At 52.7% G+C, this 21,123-nt stretch overlaps 1 protein-coding gene across 1 annotated transcript; it reads left to right on the plus strand.

Annotated features, from left to right (window-relative positions):
* Positions 1-116: 116 nt before the first annotated feature.
* MKS1 (MKS transition zone complex subunit 1) lies at positions 117-19,431 on the plus strand. The gene is made up of 19 exons (XM_053275291.1): positions 117-646; positions 973-1,077; positions 4,069-4,139; positions 5,093-5,160; positions 6,298-6,453; positions 7,662-7,759; positions 7,897-8,025; positions 8,291-8,395; positions 9,010-9,118; positions 9,863-9,919; positions 10,942-10,984; positions 11,946-12,008; positions 12,463-12,533; positions 13,486-13,555; positions 14,190-14,297; positions 15,514-15,647; positions 16,102-16,184; positions 17,420-17,517; positions 19,206-19,431. The coding sequence occupies exons 1-19, from the start codon at positions 423-425 to the stop codon at positions 19,298-19,300; spliced, it is 1,887 nt and encodes a 628-aa protein (XP_053131266.1). The 5' UTR covers positions 117-422; the 3' UTR covers positions 19,301-19,431.
* The last annotated feature ends 1,692 nt before the right edge of the window (positions 19,432-21,123 follow it).

Raw genomic sequence — 21,123 nt, forward strand, 5'->3', positions numbered from 1 at the left:
GGCGGAGGCCCAGACCGCCGCAGGGAGACGGAGGCTGGGACCGGGGGCTGAGCGAAGGCCGAAGAAAACAGAAAGCAAAAATACAGCCTCCACCGCTGCCTCCGAAGTCCCACCCTCCCTCCCTCCCAGCTTCCGAAACCACCTTACCCTGTCCCGTTACAGTTGAGCAAAGAAAGTCCTAAATTGAGGAGGGAGAGAGGAGCTCTCAAGCAGTGCTCCTCCCTCTGCAAAGGCTCTGCCCGAACTGGCGCTTGGGACTGAAAGGACGCCTCTTACCGTCTCCATGGAAACCCAGCCGCGCTCCTTTCCTGAGAGAAGCAAGCGGACGAGCTGGGCGCCATCTTGCCGTCTCCATAGAAACGCGGCCTACTCGGAGCGCCGCCGCCATGCTCCTCCACCTCCCCTGAGGGAAGAAAGCAGCGATGACGGAGGCCGCTTGGAACGAAGACACGGGCGTGGCGGTCTACCGCTCCCGGGACGCCATCCGCAACCTGCATATCAGGAAAGCGCATTTCTCGGCCACGCTTTTAACCCCCGCCCCGGGCCTGGCACCTCCCGCCCATGAGCCCACTCTGCCAGACGAGCACCTCTGCTGCCAGAAGAAGCAGCCCACTCCTCAGAAACGGATAGATACTTTAAATAAATAGTTAGCAGGGGCCTCCCTCTCCCCTCCCCGCCAGCGGGCGGGGCTGGGGTTTAATGGGGTGGGGGCTGCAGCCCCCCAGGTGGGCTGCATGGGGGGGGCGCTGAATTGATTTGTTTTATATATTATTATTATTCCTGCTTGTTTTGCTGTGGTGACTTCTAAAGCTCGTTGCTGTGGAATAGAAATGGAAATAGGCATGAGCTGCCTGGCCTACTTCGCAGGGTGGTTGTGAGGGTAAATCTATTGTGACCAGGTCCTCTCTGGGCACCTTGGAGGGAGAGCAGGATTGATGTGAATACCGGTTCGTCCCTGGGTCCGCCTTTTAGCCAAAGGCAGGCAAAAGGGACGCCTCCCTCTGGGACCCCATCGCGCTCTTCCTCCAAGGAGCCCAGAGTGGCGGACTTGGTGACTTTTACCCCCACAACAACCCTGTGAGGCTGAGAGAGAAGAAGCAGCTGGCCCAGAGTCGCCCAGTGAGTTCCGGGCTGAAGCGGCATTTGAACTCGGGTCTCCCCAGTCTTAGTTTGGCACTCTTAACCGCTATGCCACATGGGTTCAGACGGGCCACCAGCCTTACCTCATGGCATTCCAGTAGGTACTGCTGCATCGACTGGTGATAGAGCTGACATCGGACCTGGAGGGGGGAGAAGGAAGAGGAAGGCAATGCTTCACAGCAAGACCCACAGAAGGAAGGGAAGAGTACCCCCAAGTTTCTTTGCTCTGCTCTGTTCCGTAGTGGAATTCCCTGTTCTTACTGCAAGGCTGGGACAGGATTCGCATAGGAATCTAGGGAGCCGCTGCCAGTCAGTGTAGACCATACTGAGCAAGATGGACAAAGGGTCTGACTCAGTAGGCAGCAGCATTCTAAGGTATGGGGCCATAGCTCGGTGGCAAAGCATCTGCTGGGCCTGCAGAAGGTCCCCGGTTCTATCCCTAGTGGCAGCATCTCCAGGTAGGGCTGGGAAAGACTCTTGCCTGGAACCTTGGAGAGCTGCTGCCAATCAGAGTAGACAAATGTGAGCTATTTGGATGGAGAGTTTGACTCTGTGAGGCAACTTCTTACGTAGCAATTATGCCTACCAGTGTGACCCTGGCTCCTCTGTGGTGCAGGCAGAGCATCCACAGAGAGTGGGCCACAGGGTGGCAAGGATCAGGGCCCCTTAAGAACACAGAGACACAGGAAGCCGCCTTATACCGAGTCAGACTCTGGGTCCATCTCGCTCGGTGTGGTCTACACTGACTGGCAGCAGCTTCTCCAGGGTTTAAGGGCAGTTTCCCCCCCGGCCCTACCTGGAGATGCTGCCAGGGGATTGAACCTGGTGATGTGAATACTGGTTCGTCCCTGGGTCCGCCTTTTTGCCAATCAAACAGACTCAATGAGGATCAATTAGAGGCAATTTTATTTGCTGCTGCAGCCAGCAAGGTAAATCAATGGGCTATTGCTCTGCATTGAGATACAAATTGGTTACAGGTGCATCTTACATTTATACAGACAATCTGAATGATGTTGACACCCTAGACATAGTATACTTGGCAACAAAATGGTGGACTAAGTATCTAGTACGCATGCGAAAGATTCATTGTTCATCTGGTGATCACCCCTTATTTGGTTACATCCTGTTTTCTAAACTGTCCTGTGAGAACCAAGTTTCTTTAGATACATTTTAGTGGAGAGAGATAATGACGTTGATCATGAGAGGCCTTGATGGCTCTGAGCTGAGCTGGGCTGGGCTGGGGTTACTTTAAGTTAGAATTAGGTTTTCTAAGTAAAATGGAGTTGCTTTGGTTTTCTAAAAAACATCAGGATGATATTTATTTATTTATTTATTTTACATTTTATATCCCACTCTTCCTCCAAGGAACCCAGAGCGGTGTACATACATACTTGAGTTTCTCTTTCACAACAACCCTGTGAAGTAGGTTAGGCTGAGAGGGAAGTGACTGGCCCAGAGTCACCTAGCAAGTCTCACGGCTAGATGGGGATTTGGACTCAGGTCCCCCTGGTCCTAGTCCAGCACTCTCGCCACTACACTGGTGTGAATTCGGTTCGTCCCTGGGTCCGCCTTTAGCCAATCAAACAGACTCAGTAGGAATGAGAATCTTGTGAGAACCAATTTTCTTAGATACAATTTAGTGGAGAGAGATAACGACGTTGATCATGAGAGGACGTGATGTCCCTGAGCTGGGCTGGGGTTACTTTGAGTTAGAATGTGGTATTCTGGGCAAACATGGAGTTTCTTTGGTTTTCTAAACACATCAACACCACGCTGACTCTCTTAGCGACCACACCAGAGTCGACACTGACTTGATGGCATCTATCAATTGATCAGTTCCTAAAGACTAATGGCGGCTTGGTGCAGTTTTATTAAGAAATCTGTTTGGTTTCTTTCTAAATCTATAGGCCAACCAACCTGCCAAATAACCCTTAATATCCAAGGACTCCCGACTTGGATATTTATTTCATATTCATTCATTTCTATTTCCATTTTTTATTTCGGAGCACCAGCTAAGAACTAACCCCCTTTAATTTCTAAGGACTTCTGACTTGCTGAAATGCATTTGATTGATTTATTGATTAAGTGCTTTCAAGTCCGTGTCAACTCTTAGCAACCACACCAGAGTCTACACCAACTTGATGGCACTTAATCAATCGATCATTTTCTAAAGACTGATGACTTGATGCAGTTTTTTATTAACTGCACCAAGGGGGGTTAATAAATAAATTAAGGGGGTTAGTTCTTAACTGGTGCTCTAAAATAAAAAATGGAAATAGAAATGAATGCATTTCACCAAGTCAGGAGTCCTTAGAAATTAAGGGTTATTTGGTAGGTTGGTTGACCTATATATCTAGAAAGAAAACTCCACCACCAGGGGAAATTAAATGGCATTTAGCGTGATTTAAATGTTACACTTAAATAAATTTAGAGCTTTGGGTGGAAAGAAATTGAGAAATGAAAAAAAAATCTAAGAAAAAAAATTAAATATAAGGGGGAAATTCAAAAAAAGTGTCTGGGTTAGAATGTTTTATGTGGGAAATTATCAACCCAGCACTTCCAGCCCTGATCCAGCAGGACTGTTCTTACATAAACTCTGAATTAACTAACTCTGAATTGCCTGACCAACCTCACAGGGTTGTCGTGAAGGTAAACATAAAACCATGTCCCGCTCTCTGAGCTCCTTGGAGGGAAAATGGGATATACCTGCAAAAATACATACATAAATTTCTCTTATTGGATCTCAACCAGCTGCCCTTCAGTTTCATAGGCTGACCCTGAATTGGAGTGTTTAGAGTCAAGGACTATTTGTCCAACCTTCTCTGTGCCCTTTGTTTCTTCCCCCACCCCCTGCTGCCCCAGCCCTTTTGGCTTCTTCCTCGCTCGTACTCCAGACGTACCAACGGTTTATGCTTTCCCCCCTTGCAGGGTCTGCATCCAGCGAGTGACCTCCACCAGCCTTCTGCTCCAGCAGCTGCAACAGCCCCCCTGCCAGCCCTGTCAGCAGCTCATCAGTTTGACTGCCCTCTGCCCCCCAAGCACCGCAATGAGTGCTTTTGCCTTTGGAATTGCAAACAACGGCCTTGCAGTGTTAGGCTCAGCTGCGGGTTTATTAATCAGTCGTGAAATACCCACACCAGCTCATCAGTCCCCCGTAGCCGTGGTGGGGTGGACTAGGGTGGGCCTGACCCCACTCTAAAAGTTTATCTCCTCCTCCACACACACACTTATTTTTTACAAACAAATAATTTCTGAATAACGGAGCCCCCCCCCCATCTCTGACAACTTTTAAAAAGTCTCTAAAGACTTTATTTTTTCACCCAAGCTTTTTAACTGGACTGTAGTTAAATGGTTTTTTCATTCTTCATCCGCTTTATGTTGTTTTAAACTGCCCAGAGAAGGAAGTTTGGGGCAGTCTACAAATTTGATTTTAAAAATGAGCTGGATGTTGTTCACACTTAAGGCTGATAGGGGCTAGATAAGTTGCTCCCCCTACATTTTTGGCAACTTCCCCAAAAAAACATCTCGGCTGGCTACAGCTAATTGACACAAGTCCAGATAAGAGGCAGCATGGTGTAGCGGTTAGAGTGTTGGACTAGAACTGGGGAGCTCCAGGTTCAAATCCCCCTTCAGCCATGAAACTCACTTGGGGCCAGTCACACCTCTCTCAGCCTAACCAACCTCACAGGGTGGTTGTGAGGAGAAACACAACTATGTACACTACTTGGGGCTCCTTGGAGGAAGAGTGGGGTATAAATGTAGAAATAAATAAATACATGGCTATGAAATGGCTTTGTGGGAAGCCAGCTCTATACCCCTGCTTCATCAGCACCCCAAAGGACGTCCATTCATTGCCCTACCGCAGGCGAAGAAGGAAAGGGGCTAAGAGGGGTTTGAAGCCTGCGAGGGAGATGGGGCATCCAAATCCGTCTGTCCCTTGGCTGTCTTTCAGGTGGGCATCGTCCTGAGGAGGAGAAAGAGGAGGCTGTGATTGGCTGGCAAGAGAAACTCTTTAGCCAGGTGAGTCTTCCTGATGAAAGGCCGCGGCTTCTTGAGCTCTTATTTATATATTTATTTATAAACACTTGTGGAATGTCTTGCATGCAAAAGCAGTGGATATGGATATCCCCACATGTTTGTTTTTATCATTCTGTGAGTTGTGGTAAATAGCAGTTTTGAGACACCCAGCTCTACCACCCTTCTCTGTCCAAATATTATTGCCTCATGGAAATATAGGAAACTGCCTTCTAGCAAACCAGAGCTTTGGTCTGTCTGGCACAGCATTGTCTGCACTGACTGGCAGCGGCTTCTCCAAGGTTTCAGGAAGGAGCCTCTCCCAGCCCTACCTGGAGATGCTACCAGGAACCTTCTGCACACAAAGCAGATGCTCTCCCACTGAGCTATGGCCCCAAAGGTAGCATACAAGGGACTCCCATCCAGGTACTGACCACACCAAGACCTGCTTAGCTTCAATGAGATGGCTGTATCATGCACCTTAGACCATGCTCTGGGACCCGATTTGCTCCCTCAGATGTCTCCATCCTTTCTCCCTGGATGCCCCTTGTGTCCAGGACACCTGTGCAAGATCAGTTCTCCAAGATTCTTTGAATCTTTCCTTGAAATCTGTCTTTTCCATGAAACCATTGCCACAACCCCCTAACGAAGCCTGAGGAACTAAAAAATGCAACGTCTTCTTTTTCTTATCAATACTGCCATTCTCTTTCCTTTCCTTCGTGTTCTCTTCTGCATCGAATTAATGTGTATGATGCCGTACAACGTACAAGAAGACAAGTCTATGCCCCAAGGAGCTTACAATCTACAAGATGCTCGGGGCCATTGATCTGTGGTCTTGCGCATTGTGATGCTTTGTGCACATTAATAGTACTACATAAGTAGTAGTAGTACTGATAATAATAAAGACTTTTGATAGGATAATACATATTTCGTCAGCAATAACATAAGCAGAAAAACAATGTTAAAATGTAACATTAAGAACACATAACAGTAACAAAATAGATAACACCACGAGCAAATGTGCATTAGATTAGAGCAACATCGGTGAGCCTCCTACGTGCATCCAGCGTAAGGCAAATGTCGCAGTTTCATTCCAAGTGCGATTCATTTGCGTAAGTAAAAGTGTTTCTGTGCTGTGCTCAGTTTGAGGTGGATCTCTACCAGAACGCGTCCACCTGCCAGAGCCCGTTAGACCGGCAGTACCACGAGGACATTGTGAAGCTAGAGAAGTCCGGGGGGCACAAGAACTGCCGGATCTTCACCTACACGGACCACGACCGCTTCACCAACCTGGAGGAGGTGCCTGCTCTTTCCTGGAGTGGGGTTTGATGGCTGACCCACGCTCAGAGTGGCCTTCCCTGAGCTGGGGCGGGAGGACGGAAATGTGAGCTGACCATTCCAGGAGTGGAACAGAACAGGAGTCTGATGCCGAACCACCTGCTCGCAGGGGTGGGCAAACCTGTCCCTCCAGCTGTTACTGAGCTACAAATCCCATCATCCCCAGCCACAGTTTATTGTGGCTGGGAGTAATGGGCATTGTAGTTCAGCAACAGCTGGAGGGACAGGTTTACACACACACACCACTAGACTGTGTTTTTCTGTATTTTCCTTGTATTAATAAAGATGTCACGCTGCTCCCATTTCACAGATGGAGAAATAGGGCTTAAGGGGAAAAGAGATTAATTTGTCAAAGGCCGCTTGGCAGATTGGCTAGTGGCCTTCACTCTGTCTAGGCTACGCCATGCTGACGTTTTCTGGCCCTCTCTCCTGCCATTGCTTCCCTGCAACTGGGATTGAGAGGCATCTTGCCTCAGAGGCCGGAGCTGGCCCCCGGGCTAGTAGCCATTGATAGGCCTGTCAGTTTGTCTAAGCCCCTTGTAGAGCCACCCAAGCTGGTGGCCATCCCCACGGCAAAGAATTCCATGGATAAATTATGCGCTGTGTGAAAAAGTCCTTCCTCTTGTCGGTCCTAAATTATTAGATGCACATGTCGGCTGGCAGGGCAGAGAGGGGCCTTGGCTGTGGCAGCTTGAGAGCCAGCAAGGTGTAGCGGTTAGAGTGCTGGACTAGGACTGGGGAGACCCAAGTTCAAATCCCCATTCAGCCAGGAGACTTGCCAGTCACTTCTCTCTCAGCCTAACCTACTTCACAGGGTTGTTGTGAAAGAGAAACTCAAGTATGTAGTACACTGCTCTCAGCTCCTTGGAGGAAGAGTGGGATATAAATGCAAAATAATGATGATGATGATGATGATGATGATGATAATAATAATAATAATAATAATAATAATAATAATAATAATAATAGCTCAGTCCTTCCCCAGCGGTCCTTTTTCTCCCTGGACCCTCTCCTTGATGCCCTGGAGGACCTTTTGCCATGGGGGTCTTCCTCCACATCAGAGGGTGGAGTGCTGTGTGGTGGGGCCCAAGTAGGGTCTGTGTTACCGCCGCCGGCCCCTCGCAGGCAGTGGGAGGAGACCCACAGCCCTCTCTCTCCCTCCCTCCCAGCACTGCCAGCGGGCGACCACGTCCGCCACCGAAGCCCCTTCCTACCTGGCGGAGAGGATGGCCCACGTGAGGCGGCGGCGTCAGGAGCGCCGGCCGGTGTGAGTAGCGCCACCCAGAGTGCATTGGCCAGCTGTGCCCCTGGGCTGGGTGGGACCCGATTCGGCAGCATGTCCTGAGACCCTGCAGTGTGTCCTCGCTTGTGGTGGGCAACAGAATTCTCCCTCGCTCCTGGCAGGGAAGGAAGCGCCCTGAAGTCCCGGATCATCACCTGGGAGCCCTTGGAGGAATTCATAAAGAACAACCACGTCATTAACACCCCGATGCAGACCATGTACATCAGGGGGGACCTGGGGCCCCACGGCAAGTGAGTCAGGGCTGGGTTTCACCCAGGCCCCTCCTGCCCGAGCTGCAAGGGTCGCTCCCCTGCTGGCTGGGCAAAGAGGCACCTTTTCCAAATAGGGGTGGCTGGGCCATGGGTTGGGTGCACTGCAGCCCTGGAGGAGGCTTCCGCCTGGGTTCAAGTCCCAGAGGAGCATCCTGTCCGAGGCGCCCCCGCTCCACAGACTGCCTTGCGCGGCCAATCCTCCTCCTGGGAGACAGGGCCGCTCTGAACTGCGTTCTCCCCACAGACTTGGCTGCAGGGAGTTTGAGCACGTTCTTTGCACCATCAAAGTGGACAGCAACAGTGTCCTCACCGTCAAGCCAGACTTCACAGGCACAAAAGGGCCCTACAGGTGAGTAGGGTGGGGTGGAGAGAGCCCGTTGGGTGGGAGCGAGCTTGGATGGCCCCCTTTGCTGGGGAGGGTTCCCCTGGGGTCGCATTTGGCCTACATGTGAGCACTGCAAGGTATTCCCCGGAGGGGGCCGGAGCCGGAACCTAGCAGGAGAGCATGCAGAAGGTCCCGGGATCATTCCCTGGCAGCATCTCCCGGTAGAACTAGGAGAGACCCCTGCCTGAAGAAGAGCTGCTGCCAGTCCGTGCAGAAAATAGTGAGTGAGATGAGCCAAAGGGCAGACTCATTATCAGGCAGCTTCCTGCGTTCAAATCTTTGGGGATAGGGCTGTCGCTCAGTGGTGGAGCATCTGCTTACAGGCCCCTGCTTCACTGCCTGGCAGCATTCCAGGTCCAGCTGGGAAAGTGCCCAAAACTCTGTGAGCTGCTGCCGGTCAGCGCAGACATTGCTTAGCTCGATGGACCAAGGGTCTGACTCAGTAGACAGCAGCTTCCTGTCCGCAAGGGGGTCAGTTGGGGCCAAAGCAGCTTGTGGGTTAAGGGTTATGGTTGTTCCTGGGCCAGTGACTGCTTTGCGCTCTCCGAGTCCTGCTTGTGGCGTTTGTGGCTGTGCAGGATCAAGCTGGAAGGGGAGAAGAGAGAGCTCTGGAAGTTCACCCTGGAGAACGCCTCGGCCCAGGTGCTGCAGGAGGAGGAGGAGCGGGAGCAGCGCGTTCTGAAGGATGTAAGGGCCGCTGTGGGTTGCCTGTGGGGACCAGCATTCCTGCCTGAATTGAGTTCACGGCATTCCAGGACTCGGGGGAGTCACAGGCCAGAAATGCACCTGGGCCCTTCCTAAGAGTCCCAAACCCCAGCCCCTCTTGCTTTTTGCCAACTTCCTTGCAGCCTCCTCGCTCTTCTCCCATATGGCCCTGTGCTTTGAGCTTTGCCAGGAAGGCCCTGTTCAGGATATCTTCTTGTGTGGATGCAAGATTAGCACTCATCAGCGGCGGGGCCTTCTCAGAGGTGGCCCCGTGCTGTACAAGCCCCTCCCTAGGACCCTCAAGTCCCTGTTTGGAGGCAGGCTAACACATTCTGCCAGGCCTTTTAACGGAGACTCTGCGCTCTGTCTTTCTGCTGCTCTGGCGGGCCGGTTAAGATTGGGATTGGTTTTTTAACAGGTTTTGGAACGGCGTCGTTTGCTGGGTTTTTTATTTATCTGATTTTGCAAATCTGCCTTGCAGGCAGGAATTAAAAAGTAGTTAGTTTACGCACTTAGCAAATTAATGGAGGGTGGATCAGCCAGGTCACTTGAGCCAAACCCTCCCATCGGGGCAGGAATCCAAAGGGGGTCTTGGCTTGACACGCCTTCTGACACTCCCCAGCATCCCAGCCCCTCCAGTGGTGGCCCCAGAGGAAGGGAGAGTGGGCATCCCAAGTTCCCCGGCTTTGGAGGCTCACCTGAGCCCTTGCCCCCCTCTTTCCGTAGCTATACAGCCGGCACAAGGAATACCTCCACGGCCTTGTGGGCGCCGACTTCCAGATGGTGAGTGCCTGCTGCTCGCTTGTTTCCAATAGGAAGTGCCACACAGGCCGAAGGAAGGTGGTAGTGGAGCCTCCATGTGTAGGAGCAGGCCAGTTCCATGCTAGGGATCCTTAGGAAGGAGATTGGGGTGTGTGTGTGGAAACTGCTAATATTATAATGCCCTTATACAAAACTATGGTGCTACTGCACTTGGAGTACTGCTTACAATTCTGTTCGCCACATCAAAAAAAGGACATTGTTGAACTGGAGAAGGTACAGAAGAGGGCAACCAAGATGATCAGGGGCCTGGAGCACCTTCCTTACGAGGCAAGGCTACAATACCTGGGGCTTTTTAGTTTAGAGGGGGAAAAGATGACTGAGGGGAGACAGGATAGAGGTCTATAAAATCATGCATGGTGTGGAGAAAGTGGATTCATAGAAATTCTTCTCCCTGCTCTCGCATAACACTTGAACTAGGGGCCATCCCATGAAATTGACTGCCGGGAAATTTAGGTCCAACAAACAAAAGTACTTTTTCACACAACGTGTGATCCACTTGTGGAATTCTCTACCATAAGATGTGGTGACAGCCAACAACCTGGATGGCTTGAAGTGGGTTTTGGATAACTTCATGGCGGAGAGGTCTATCAGTGGCTACTATTCAGAGGGCTACAGGCCACCTCCAGCCTCAGAGGCAGGACGCCTCTGAGTCCCAGTTGCAGGGGAGTCACAGCAGCAGGAGAGAGGGCATGCCTTTGTCTCTTGCCTGTGGGCTTCACAGGGGCATCTGGTGGGCCACTGTGCAAAACAGGCTGCTGGACTAGATGGGCTTCCTTAGGCCTGATCCAGCAAGGCTGTTCTTATGTTCAGAACACCCTTGCACAATCACAGAAGAGGCCCGTCATTTTGAAGGTGGTTGGAGCACTGCCCAGACAACCTGGCATGTTAGAAGTGCCCAGGGCATGCCTTGCTAAGAAAGAAGGGCTGCCTGATCCCAGCTCTGTCTCTGGCTTCCATCTGCTCACTCTTTCCTCTTCTTGCAAACGCTTCCCGACACCCTCCGGCTCTTTGTTAACAGCGAAATCGGTAAGACTTCCAGAGGTTTTAGACCCCCCCACATTCAGAGAGGTCCCAGGATTGCTAGGGGGTCCCTTCAGACTGGACTTCAGCTTTAGGGAGGAGAGCGAGAGCAAAAGATGCTCAGGCTCAGAAATTGGGGGTGGGGGGCAGGGGCTAAATGAAGCAATCTTTGCCCTTTCAGTCTTCTGCCCCTTATGGGAGCCCTCTCGAGGGGATGGGGCTGTACCTGAGTGGGAGAGCCACTGCTTTGTACACGGAAGGTCCCAGGTTCAGTCCCTGGCAGCATCTCCAAGATAGGGCTGAGAGAGACTCCTGCCTGCAACATTGGAGAAGCAGCTGCCAGTCTGCGAAGACAATACTGAGCTAGATGGACCAAGGGTCTGACTCAGTAGATGGCAGCTTCCTATGTAACCCTTGTAAAGCACACCTGTTTTGCATGCTGAAGGGCTCAGATTCAGTCCCTGGCAGCATCTCCAGTTAAGGCTGGGAGAGAATCCCTCCTGAAACCCAGAAGAGCCGCTGCCAGTCAGAGTAGACAATCCTGAGCTTGATGGACTCAGTAGATGGCAGCTTCCTATGTTCCCGAGTTGGCCTCACATCCCTTTGTTCTGGCCTCAGTCCTTCCAGCAAGGGGCCAGCAGTTGTGTATGTGCGTAAATGAAGGTGTGTTTGAATGCCTGTAGAGCTGGTTGCGGTCCCCTGGCTGAGACAAAACTCAATTTCCCCTTCTGGGGTGGCCAAGAGGCCCCTACAGCTGGGCTTCACCACTGGCAGGCACACCCTGTGTGGCTCTGACCAGCAAGAGCCCTTTGCGGGTGGGGAGTTGGTGATAAACTCGGTTCCTTAACCTACGTCATGGGGAGAGGGTTAGGGCCTAGGATCGACCCCCACCGTTCCTTCCTTCCTTCCTTCCTTCTTTCTTTCTTTCTTTCTTTCTTTCTTTCATTGTCTCTCTCCTCGCTCTCAGTTTCAGCCCAGGGCTACAAGTATGACAATCTCTACATCCACTTCTTCCTGGAGCTGCCCAACCGTGAGTCTCTGCAACGCAGGCGGGCGGGTGGCACAACTCCTCCTCCACGCGCCTGTTCTCCAGCCGTTGGTTTCTCCATGACGGGCGTCTGATCCAGGCCCCGCCTGCAGGCTGCTTTAAGGCAGGGGGTTCTCACACCGGGGTCGCTGGACAGCGTTGGACTACAACTCCCATCAGCGTCCTCTCTAATTTCCCCCCCCATCTGTCTGCGGAATGAGCTTTGTTCTGGGGGGCAGGCTCAAGGCCGTGTGTGTGTGCACCATATGCGTTCAGAGGGGGGCCTTCCTGGTTCAACCTGAGCGGGATCTAAAATGAACTGGGCAGACAGCCGAAAAGGTGTGAGCGTGCGCAGGCCTTGGAGGGAACCCTGACTCCCACCATCCGCTGCCACGATGGTAAAGGCTGCCGCCACCTTTTCCCGGCAGACCTCACCCCTCCCCTCACTCTCTCCTAGGCTGGTCCTCTCCTCCGTCTCAGTCGCTCTCCGGAGTGACACAGACTTGCGCCACCAAGATGCTTGGCAGGGTAAGCCGCGGGGACATGGGGGTGGGTGGGCAGCCGCCAAGCCCTGGGCGTTGGCTGGCTCAGGCTTTCCTGCCCAACACCCCGTCTCGCCTTGGTGGTCTGGAGCAGGCTCCTCCCGTGGTCCTGTGAATCCTGGACGTGCCGTGGAGGGCAACCCCAGCCTCCGGGGTCTGCTCTCTGTGTGACACGGCTTCTCTCCCCCCCGCCCCCGCCACACCCCGCACCCACCACGGCTCAAACCCCGAATCACAGTTGCTCCTTGGAAGGCCTGCCTGGAGATGGCCATGTCCACTGCTGCGCTTGGCCCAGTGCCTGGCAGGCCCCTTTAAGGGAAACCGAGCCCTCTAGAGCCCCGGCCCCATCTTGGCACACGGAATGCTGGGAACTGTAGTCTCCTCTGGAGGAGAGCTGGTCTTGTGGTAAAGTTAATGTGTGCTGTCGAGTCGGTGTCGATTCGAATCCTGGGGTTGTCTCGGGTAGAATCCAGGAGGGGTTGGCCATTGCCACCTCCCGCGCAGTATGAGAGGATGCCTTTCGGCACCTTCCTAGATATCTGCTGCCTGATAGAAGCATTTGAATTGTCCCTGTTGCTAAGCAGAGTCTGCCCTGGTTTGCATTTGGATGGGAGATTTACATGTGTGAGCCCTGGAAGATCTTCCCCTCAGGGGATGGGGCCACTCTGCGAAGAACATCTGCCCGCTTGCGTTCAGAAGGCCCCAAGTTCCCTCTTTGGCATCTCCAAGAGAGGGCTGAGAGAGAGACTCCTGCCTGCAGCCTTGGAGAAGCTGCTGCTAGTCTGGGGAGACAATCCTGAGCTAGAGGGACCAAGAAGGCAGCTTCCTGTGTAGTTCTTGCCAGTGTTTTCCCCATGAAGCGTAGATGGCTGCCCCCGAGGATTCTGTCTGTCCCTCTTGCCCTGGGCTGACGCTGACTCTGCCCTCTCCCTTCCCAGGACAAGGTGGCCTTCTTCTCCTTCCCTTTCACCCTGAAGATGTTCTTTACCCAAGAGGACGAGCTGGAAGGTGAGTGAGTGTGTGTGTGGTTCTCTCGAGGGGCTCGCTGGCTTCCCAATGCCTGGGGTTCCCTTGTGTTGGTGCCTACAATGCCCATCGCCCCCCGCCGAAGGCCATTGCAGCGGGGGATAGTGGGAGTTGTGGCCGACAACCCCAGAGTTCCCTCTTAGAGGAGACACGGTCAGGACTCCTGGGGGCTTTCCTGGACTCGGACCTTCAAGAGAAGGAAGAGGAAGGGAAAGCATGGGGAGCCCTAGCCCTGACGAGACCCATGGACCCTGGACAGCCAGACCAGAGGGACCTGGGGCCACCCCAACAGGACACCCTGCCTCCAGAATCCTCTCCACCACCCCTGGCGCCCCAAGAACGGAGCCACCGCAGGGCCAGAGCAGAACGTCCGCCCCAAAGGCGGAGTACCCCCCGTGGCCTCTCTGCCAGGCCACGGACTTGTGAGGAGGGTGGAGAAGCCAGCTTGCCTCTGATGGGACCAAGGGGTGGGGCTGGGGCGGTATCTTGAGAGACCATCCTGGAGGAGGGGGGGCCGAGCCTCAGCATCCAGAGTGCCTCTCCCCCAGAGGGTCTTCTTGGGCAAGGGCCAGCCGCGACGGCCTGCCTGAGGTGTTCCTCCCTTCCCCCCCCCCAGGCTCCCTCCCCCAGTGGCCCATGCTCTACTTTGAGGTCCTCTCCATGGATTTTTGGCAGAGGTTCCGTGTGGGAGGCTACAGGTTTGTGGTGCTGCCAGCAACGCCAGGTAAGTACGGCAGCTGAGCTCTGCCTTTAGGCATCTGAGTGAGACGAGGCGCCTCCCAAGGTGTGCTCAGGGCCTGCTTTCGGCACGGTGGGGCCCCCGGCACTCCCCTCCTCATGACTGTGGCTGAACAGCACCCTCTCTTCAAATCAGGGCTGCACAACTTCAGCCCTCCAGCCGTTTTTGGACTACAACTCCCGTCATCCCCAGCCACTGTGACCAGTGGTCAGGGATCATGGGGGTTGTAGTCCCGACATCTGCAGGCAGGCCAAAATTGTGCAGCCCTGCTCTAAACACTGGATTGCTTGTGAGGAAAAGGACTTTTTTGGGGGGGTGGGCAGGGTTTGAAATGCAAGTGGGCAGGTTTAAAATGGCACACTAATGATGTAGAGCCCCAGCCGTATCTACAGGTGAACCACGCTCCCAAACAAAATCAGAACCTCCCCATCTCTGACTGTTTTTAAGCAACTTCTGAAAACACACCTCTTTTCCCAGACTTTTAGTTCATAACGATATTGAGTTTTATTGATCGTTATTTTAGATGGTTTTACATGATGTAATGTTTTAATTGTTTGTGTTTTCAGTTTGTTTTAATTGTTTGTGTTTTCAGTCTGTGAACTGCCCAGAGATTTGTATATGGGGTGGAATATAAATGCAAAAAACAAAATAAAATAAATGTACTAAACAACAACAACAACAACAAAGCAAAAGAGATCCACCGAAAACATAAACTCTGGCACATCATTATGGGTGTTGCTTTGACTTTTTGATTCTTTTGTAATCTCTAGAGGATTTTATCCTCTTGAAGATTTTATATTTTGAATAGTTATATACTGAGTTTTCATTGCAGATTTGTGGAGTGGATTTGTGGATTTATGCAATGGCCATTTTATCTACCTATGGATGTTCACCAGAATTTAGACCTCGTATGCTCATATTATAATTGGAGTACTCATTTCTATGTATGGTTATTAGACTGAGATATTAGAATTATGCTGGTTTGCAAATCATTATCTGTGTCAGTTTTCACATGAGCTGGATTTTTAAATTTTTGATGGATCTTTTTGCTCATGAGGTCGACCAGCAGATTGTACAGTATCTGACACATCGCATGCAATGCAGTGAACATCCATATGGTCACTCAGACAAGAGCATGTCCGTGTGTATAGACCTCTGTATACCACGTAATTTGTGAACTGGGCTTTGGTCTCTTGCATAGGAACTCACACCTTGACCGCCTCCACCTGGCGTCCCATGGAGCTGGGCACCTTCTCGGAACTGCAGCGGTTTTTTATTGGGGGATCGCCAGAGCTGGAGGATTTGACCTACGCCAGGGTGCCCGGCACCTTCAAGGTGAGTGTCCACAGCTGGGCCTGGGGGCAGTATCTTCCTTCCCTTTGCTGCAAGGAAGGGCAAAATCCTAAGGAAGCTTCAGAGAGCTGGTCTTGTGGTAGCAAGCATGACTTGTCCCCTTAGCTAAGCAGGGATCCATCTAGTTCAGGATCTGCACAAACTGGCAGCGGCTTCTCCACGGTTGCAGGCAGGAGTCTCTCCCAGCCCTACTTGGAGATGCTGCCAGGGAGGGAACTGGGAATCTTCTGCATGCAAGCAGGCAGGGGCTCTTCTTCCCAGAGCAGCCCCATCCCCGAAGGGGAATCTCTTAGAGTCCTCGCAGATGTTGTCTCCCAACCAAATGCAAACCAGGGCAGACCCTGCTTAGCAAGAGACCGCTCATGCCCGCTCCCGCCAGGCCAGCTCCCCTCTGGGCCAGCTCTCCAGCCCCTGATTTGGTGCTCATCCCTTGCAGGGCAACCGCCTGAGCCGATTTGGCTTCCGCACGGAGACCACAGGCAGCGTCACCTTCCGGCTCAACTGCCTGCAGCAGTCCAAGTAAGCGCCGGGCTCAGCTAGGAAGTGAGAGAGGTTGGATAAGAGGAAGGGAGGGAGGGCAAGAAGCGTTTCCTTGTTGGATGCCTGGTTCGAGGGGGCAGCAGGGACCTGGAATGCTTGAAGACTGGACTCCCCATGCCAAGCTTGCTTCTGTATCTCAGGCTTCAGGAGGTGTTAAAGGGCCCAGCCCTTCCAGTAGGCATGGATGGCATCCTGACAGACAAGTCATGGCAAGTGTGGTTTTTTGTAATGGTCCCAGAAAGTTGTGTAAACCCACAAGATGGGTGCAAACGTCTCTGTGCTTCTGGAAGAACATGAAAGATGTTCAGAAATGCTTCCTGCCGTTTGCCTCGTCCCAGCACATCACTGTTTGCAAGGAGGTTGTGGGGCTTGCCTGGGCCAGGGGGGAGAAAGGTGCCAGTTGGCTGCTGCAAGCCTACAGGGCAGACCAGCCTCCGCAGTGGTCGGATCATCTGCTTGGTTCAGCTTCCTTCTCAGTTCTGGGTGCGATAACACCCGTCCCCAGGAAAAGCTATCAGAGTCCGCCGCAAGGTTCTGAAGGCAGCAGCTGCCCTGCCTCTGATGGGTGGGCTTGGGGGCTGTGACAGGTAAGATGGCTGCCCTCTTGTCAACTTAGCATGCCTTGATAAGCAGGGAAGGTAGGGCAAGGGGAGAAGCCTGCAGGCTGGTCCATTATTCAGAAGGAATATGAATGGGAGACTTGATGTGTGAGCCCTGGAAGAGATTCCAAGCTCCCTCCCTGGCAGCATCTCCAAGATCGGGTTCAGAGAGACCCCTGCTTGCAACCTTGGAGAAGCTGCTGCCAGCCTGGGTAGACAATGCTGAGCTAGATGGACCAAGGGTCTGACAGTATATGGCAGCTTCCTATGTTCCTAAGGAAGCCCCACTGAGTTGCACCGTCTGCCTGCCACTTACTGTGCGACTCACAGGGTTGCCAGCTAATGACCAAGGACATCAAGAACAGCCTATGCTGGTGGATTCAAGTCCCATCTCATCCTGCCGGCCACAGTGGCCAACCAGAAGCTCCCAAGCAAGGTGTGATGGAGGCAGCCTCTTTCCTGTGGCTCTCTCCTCAGGAATACTGCTTCTGTACATGGAGGCTTCATTGCAGTCATGGTGGCTTCTGGCTTCTCTACTTCATAGATGTATCTGAAGTCCCACAGCTGGTTGGGGAGGAGGCCAGTTCTGGGTCTGATGTGGCAGGGCCTCGGCAGGGCCTTCCTCGAGTCCAGCTCCATGAGGAAGCGTATGCAGAGCATCCTGGACCGGCTGGGGGGCTTCAGCCAGCAGGGATCCCTCTACAACGTCTTGGGTGAGGCGTCCACTGTGTGGGGAGAGATGGGAGTGCTTTGAACGGTGCAGAGTCCTCCCGGTTGGGGGGATGTCGGAGTATCCGCTCTGCAGGCAGTAGGTGTCATGTCCCGTCCCTGGCAGCGTCTCCAGGCCGTTTTTCACCCCCGGGGCTTTTGAAGCCCTTTTACTCACATTTCCTCCTGAATGAAGGGGGTGCATCCACATCTCGGCCAGATTGACCCTGAAATCCCTGCGAGTTATCAGGGAGCAGTTTGCACACAATTCAGGTTTTCCACTGTGCATTAGAGTATAGCCCGATCTTTTATTTATTTATTTACTTCCTTACATATTTTTATACCACCCAAAATTACATCTCTGGGCGGTTCACAACAAAATACAAAAAAACCCAGAATATAAAACATTAGTTAAAAAACAAAAAGTTTGAAACATTACAACAATTTAAAATTTTTTAAAGAATATTTTAAAACAGCATTCAAACCATTAAAACAATATTAGTTAAAAGCCTGGGTGAAAAGTTGTGTCTTTAAATACTTTTTATATCTGGGGTAAAAACAAATCCACTCTTTGCATCAGTATCTGGGGACAACTGCCTCCCAGTAAACTGGCGGTAAAGCCTGCTGGGTGTAAAAGTCCCTGGCCAGAGGAGCTGGGGGAAAGCCTTGGAGAACTGCTGCCGGTCAGAGCAGACGACCCTGCGCCAGACCCTGGTGGACCGAGGGTCTGGCTCAGCAAAGGGCAGCTTCTTACCGCCTGTCCTGATTAGTAATTCCTCATCTTAGATATCCTTTTGGAGAGGAGTAGGAAGCTCAGCTGCCCTTTGCTGAGCCAGACCCCTTTGCTCCTTCGGGCTCAGCGGGAGGGAGGGAGTGGCATTCTGCCTCTGAGACATGAGCTCGCTCCGCACAGAAAGGTGGGCTCAACAGGCAGCAAGAGTCATTGGCAATGGACTCTTGGCCGGACACTAGGTGGTGGTAGCACTCCACCAAAAGGGGAGCTGAGACAGACAAAGTGGATGGGAACCGGTTTGTTTGTTTTTTACATTTCTATCTCATCCTTCCTCCTCCAAGGAGCCCAGAGTGATAGACAAGGTTGTGTTTCTCCTAACAACCACCCTGTGAGGTGGGTTAGGCTGAGAGAGAAGTGACTGGCCCAGAGTCACTTAGTGAGTTTCATGGCTGAGTGGGGATTTGAACTCGGGTCTCCCTGGTCAGTATCCTCTTGCTCTGTGCCCCATGCCCCACATGCCAACTGCCAGATCCCTCCTCTCCCCTCCTCTTTCTGCTTTCCAGCACGGGGGGGGGGGGGACGGCCCCTATACAACGCAGCCCACGCAGCGTGTCTGCTTCCATCCTGAGCCCCAAACAGTGGTCTAGTCGCAGCTTCAGAAGTGGAGGGGTTCTCTGGGACAGCCCCAGCCCCACACACCCACTGAAATAGATGCAATAATGTCTGGGGCGGGGGGGGTGTTCTGTTAGAAGCAGGCAAGGATTCTGCCACTCGCTGCAGCTCAAAAGCCAGCCAATCTGGAAACTATCGCTGCTGCTGAGACCCCAGAGTGGGTGTGGGGAGTCCAGGACCCACCACCTTGTCCAGGAAGGCAGGGAGAGTCCAGGAACCACCATTGACCATGGAGGCACGTGAGCGGCTGGCGCTGAGCCCTCCCCCTTCCCCACGTCTTTGTTGCAGAGGCATTCCAGCGGGCCCGTCGACGGATGCAGGAGGCCCGGGAGAGCCTCCCCCAGGACCTGATCGGCACCCTGGCCTCTCCGAGACCACTGTGACGGGCGTAGCCGGTGGCCCTGGCTTCTCCTCTCCCTCACAGCTAGAACTGTCGCCTCTGAGCTGGTCTGGCCCAGTTCCACCAGGACCTCTGCACGCCGGCTGCAAGGAGGCGTCTTCCACGACTTCTCCTTTCTCCCTCCTGGGACACATTCCCAAATCCAAGACAGGTGCCCAAGCCCTCGTCTAGGCCAAGGGGCAGTGCCTACCAGCAAGAATCCTTTTCTGAACCACCTCTAGGATGGATGGCTCTCAGCAGGTGACCCAAGCCATCCTAGAACTGGAGCCCAGGAGGCTGAAGCACCGGGACATGGCAGTCAGCATTCCTTTCGTGCTCAGGAGGGTCTTCCAGAATGGAACTGCTTGGCTGCAGAAACACCTCCAGGGAGTCCTTTTCACCAGTGGGCGCTTGGCCAAGCTTCTGTGACCAAATCTGCACCTGTGAGAGAAACCAGATCTTGTGGCCACTGAAGTCCTTAACCAGCAAAGTCCAGCCTCCTTGGACTCCCTTTTGAGGGCAGCTTCTGCAGCGGGGCCGGCAGGGAGGTTCTGCTCAAGAGAAGAGCTTCTTGGCTGCTGTGTGAGGACATCTCCTGGGTTAGCATCATGTGCTCGCTCCAGGGCAGGACTTATGCAAATCAGACTAAAGCTATAAGAAGGGCCTGATAATAACCCCTCCCAGTAATGGGCTCTTCAGCCTTGTTTCAGTTCTTTACTTCTGCTTTGTTTATTCCAGCTAAGTTTTTTCTTCTTCCTGCTATTTTTAGTTCAATCTATCCCCTGTGTGGGTTTTTTTTTTTTTTTAAACAACCTTTAAAAATCTTTACTATTCTCCTCTGTCTAGCCTTGTGTTTCTTCGTCTCCTCCCCCTCTTTGTGTATATATGTGTATTGTCTGCTGGTGGCGTGTGGCAGGGGAAATGCTTCCAAATAAAAATGCTATTTTCATGAAATGTAACTGTCTACAGAGGAGAGTTTTTCCCATGTCAAAACAATAGACTAAACTGCAGTAATTCACCACAGTTGGGGAGCACTCAGAACAACCTCCACCGGGGGAGGGGGGAAGTGTTCTCTTTCTTCTGTGAGCTCTGTGAGCGGAGCCTCTTCCTCTCCAAGCAGCAAGGTTGCCCTCGTTGCTGGGGTCTCAAGCATCCTGCAAACCAGTTTGCCTGTAGCGCGTGGCCCCCTGCCCCTCTGGCGAACAGGACACTCATCACCCCGCCGATCTCCCCAGAGGTGTCCTTTCCACTGCCATGTTTGAGGAGGTAAGAAAGAGCAGCACTCTCCTTTGCAGCAGGAGGAGAGACTTCTGTATCCCAATGCAAAACACAGGAGAGCCACTTTTCTCCTAGGCCCTTCTACCTGTGTGCTAGGAAGGATCTGGGGAAGAGGGGCTTGAGGTGGGCCCAAATAATGGCTGACTGGTGAGCGAAGCTGAAACTTATGAATCCCTGTCGCCTCTGAAACTTCTCCGATTTGCCAGGATCCTCCAGGCCCTAGCTCAGTGGCAGAGCATCTGCGTGGCATGCAGAAGGTCCCTGGTTCAGCCCCAGGCAGCATCTCCAGGTAGGGCTGGGAGAGACTCCTGCCTGAAACCTTGGAGAACTGCTGCCAGCCAGTGCAAACAATGTTGAGCTAGATGGACCAAGGGTCAGACTCCATATGAGCCACATTTCTGGGTCTGGCTCGTGGATTCCCAGAGCAGCCACTGTGCTCTGATCCCTGTCTGTCTTCGTGTGAGAGGCTCCGGCTGAAGTGGCCAAGGGCCTCTCCGTTGCCTAGTGATGTCACAGAGCCCTCTGGAGGCAGCTGTTCCGTGGGCCAAG

This window comes from Hemicordylus capensis, chromosome 12, assembly GCF_027244095.1.
Source record: "Hemicordylus capensis ecotype Gifberg chromosome 12, rHemCap1.1.pri, whole genome shotgun sequence".
In the NCBI taxonomy this organism is placed as follows: Eukaryota; Metazoa; Chordata; class Lepidosauria; order Squamata; family Cordylidae; genus Hemicordylus; species Hemicordylus capensis.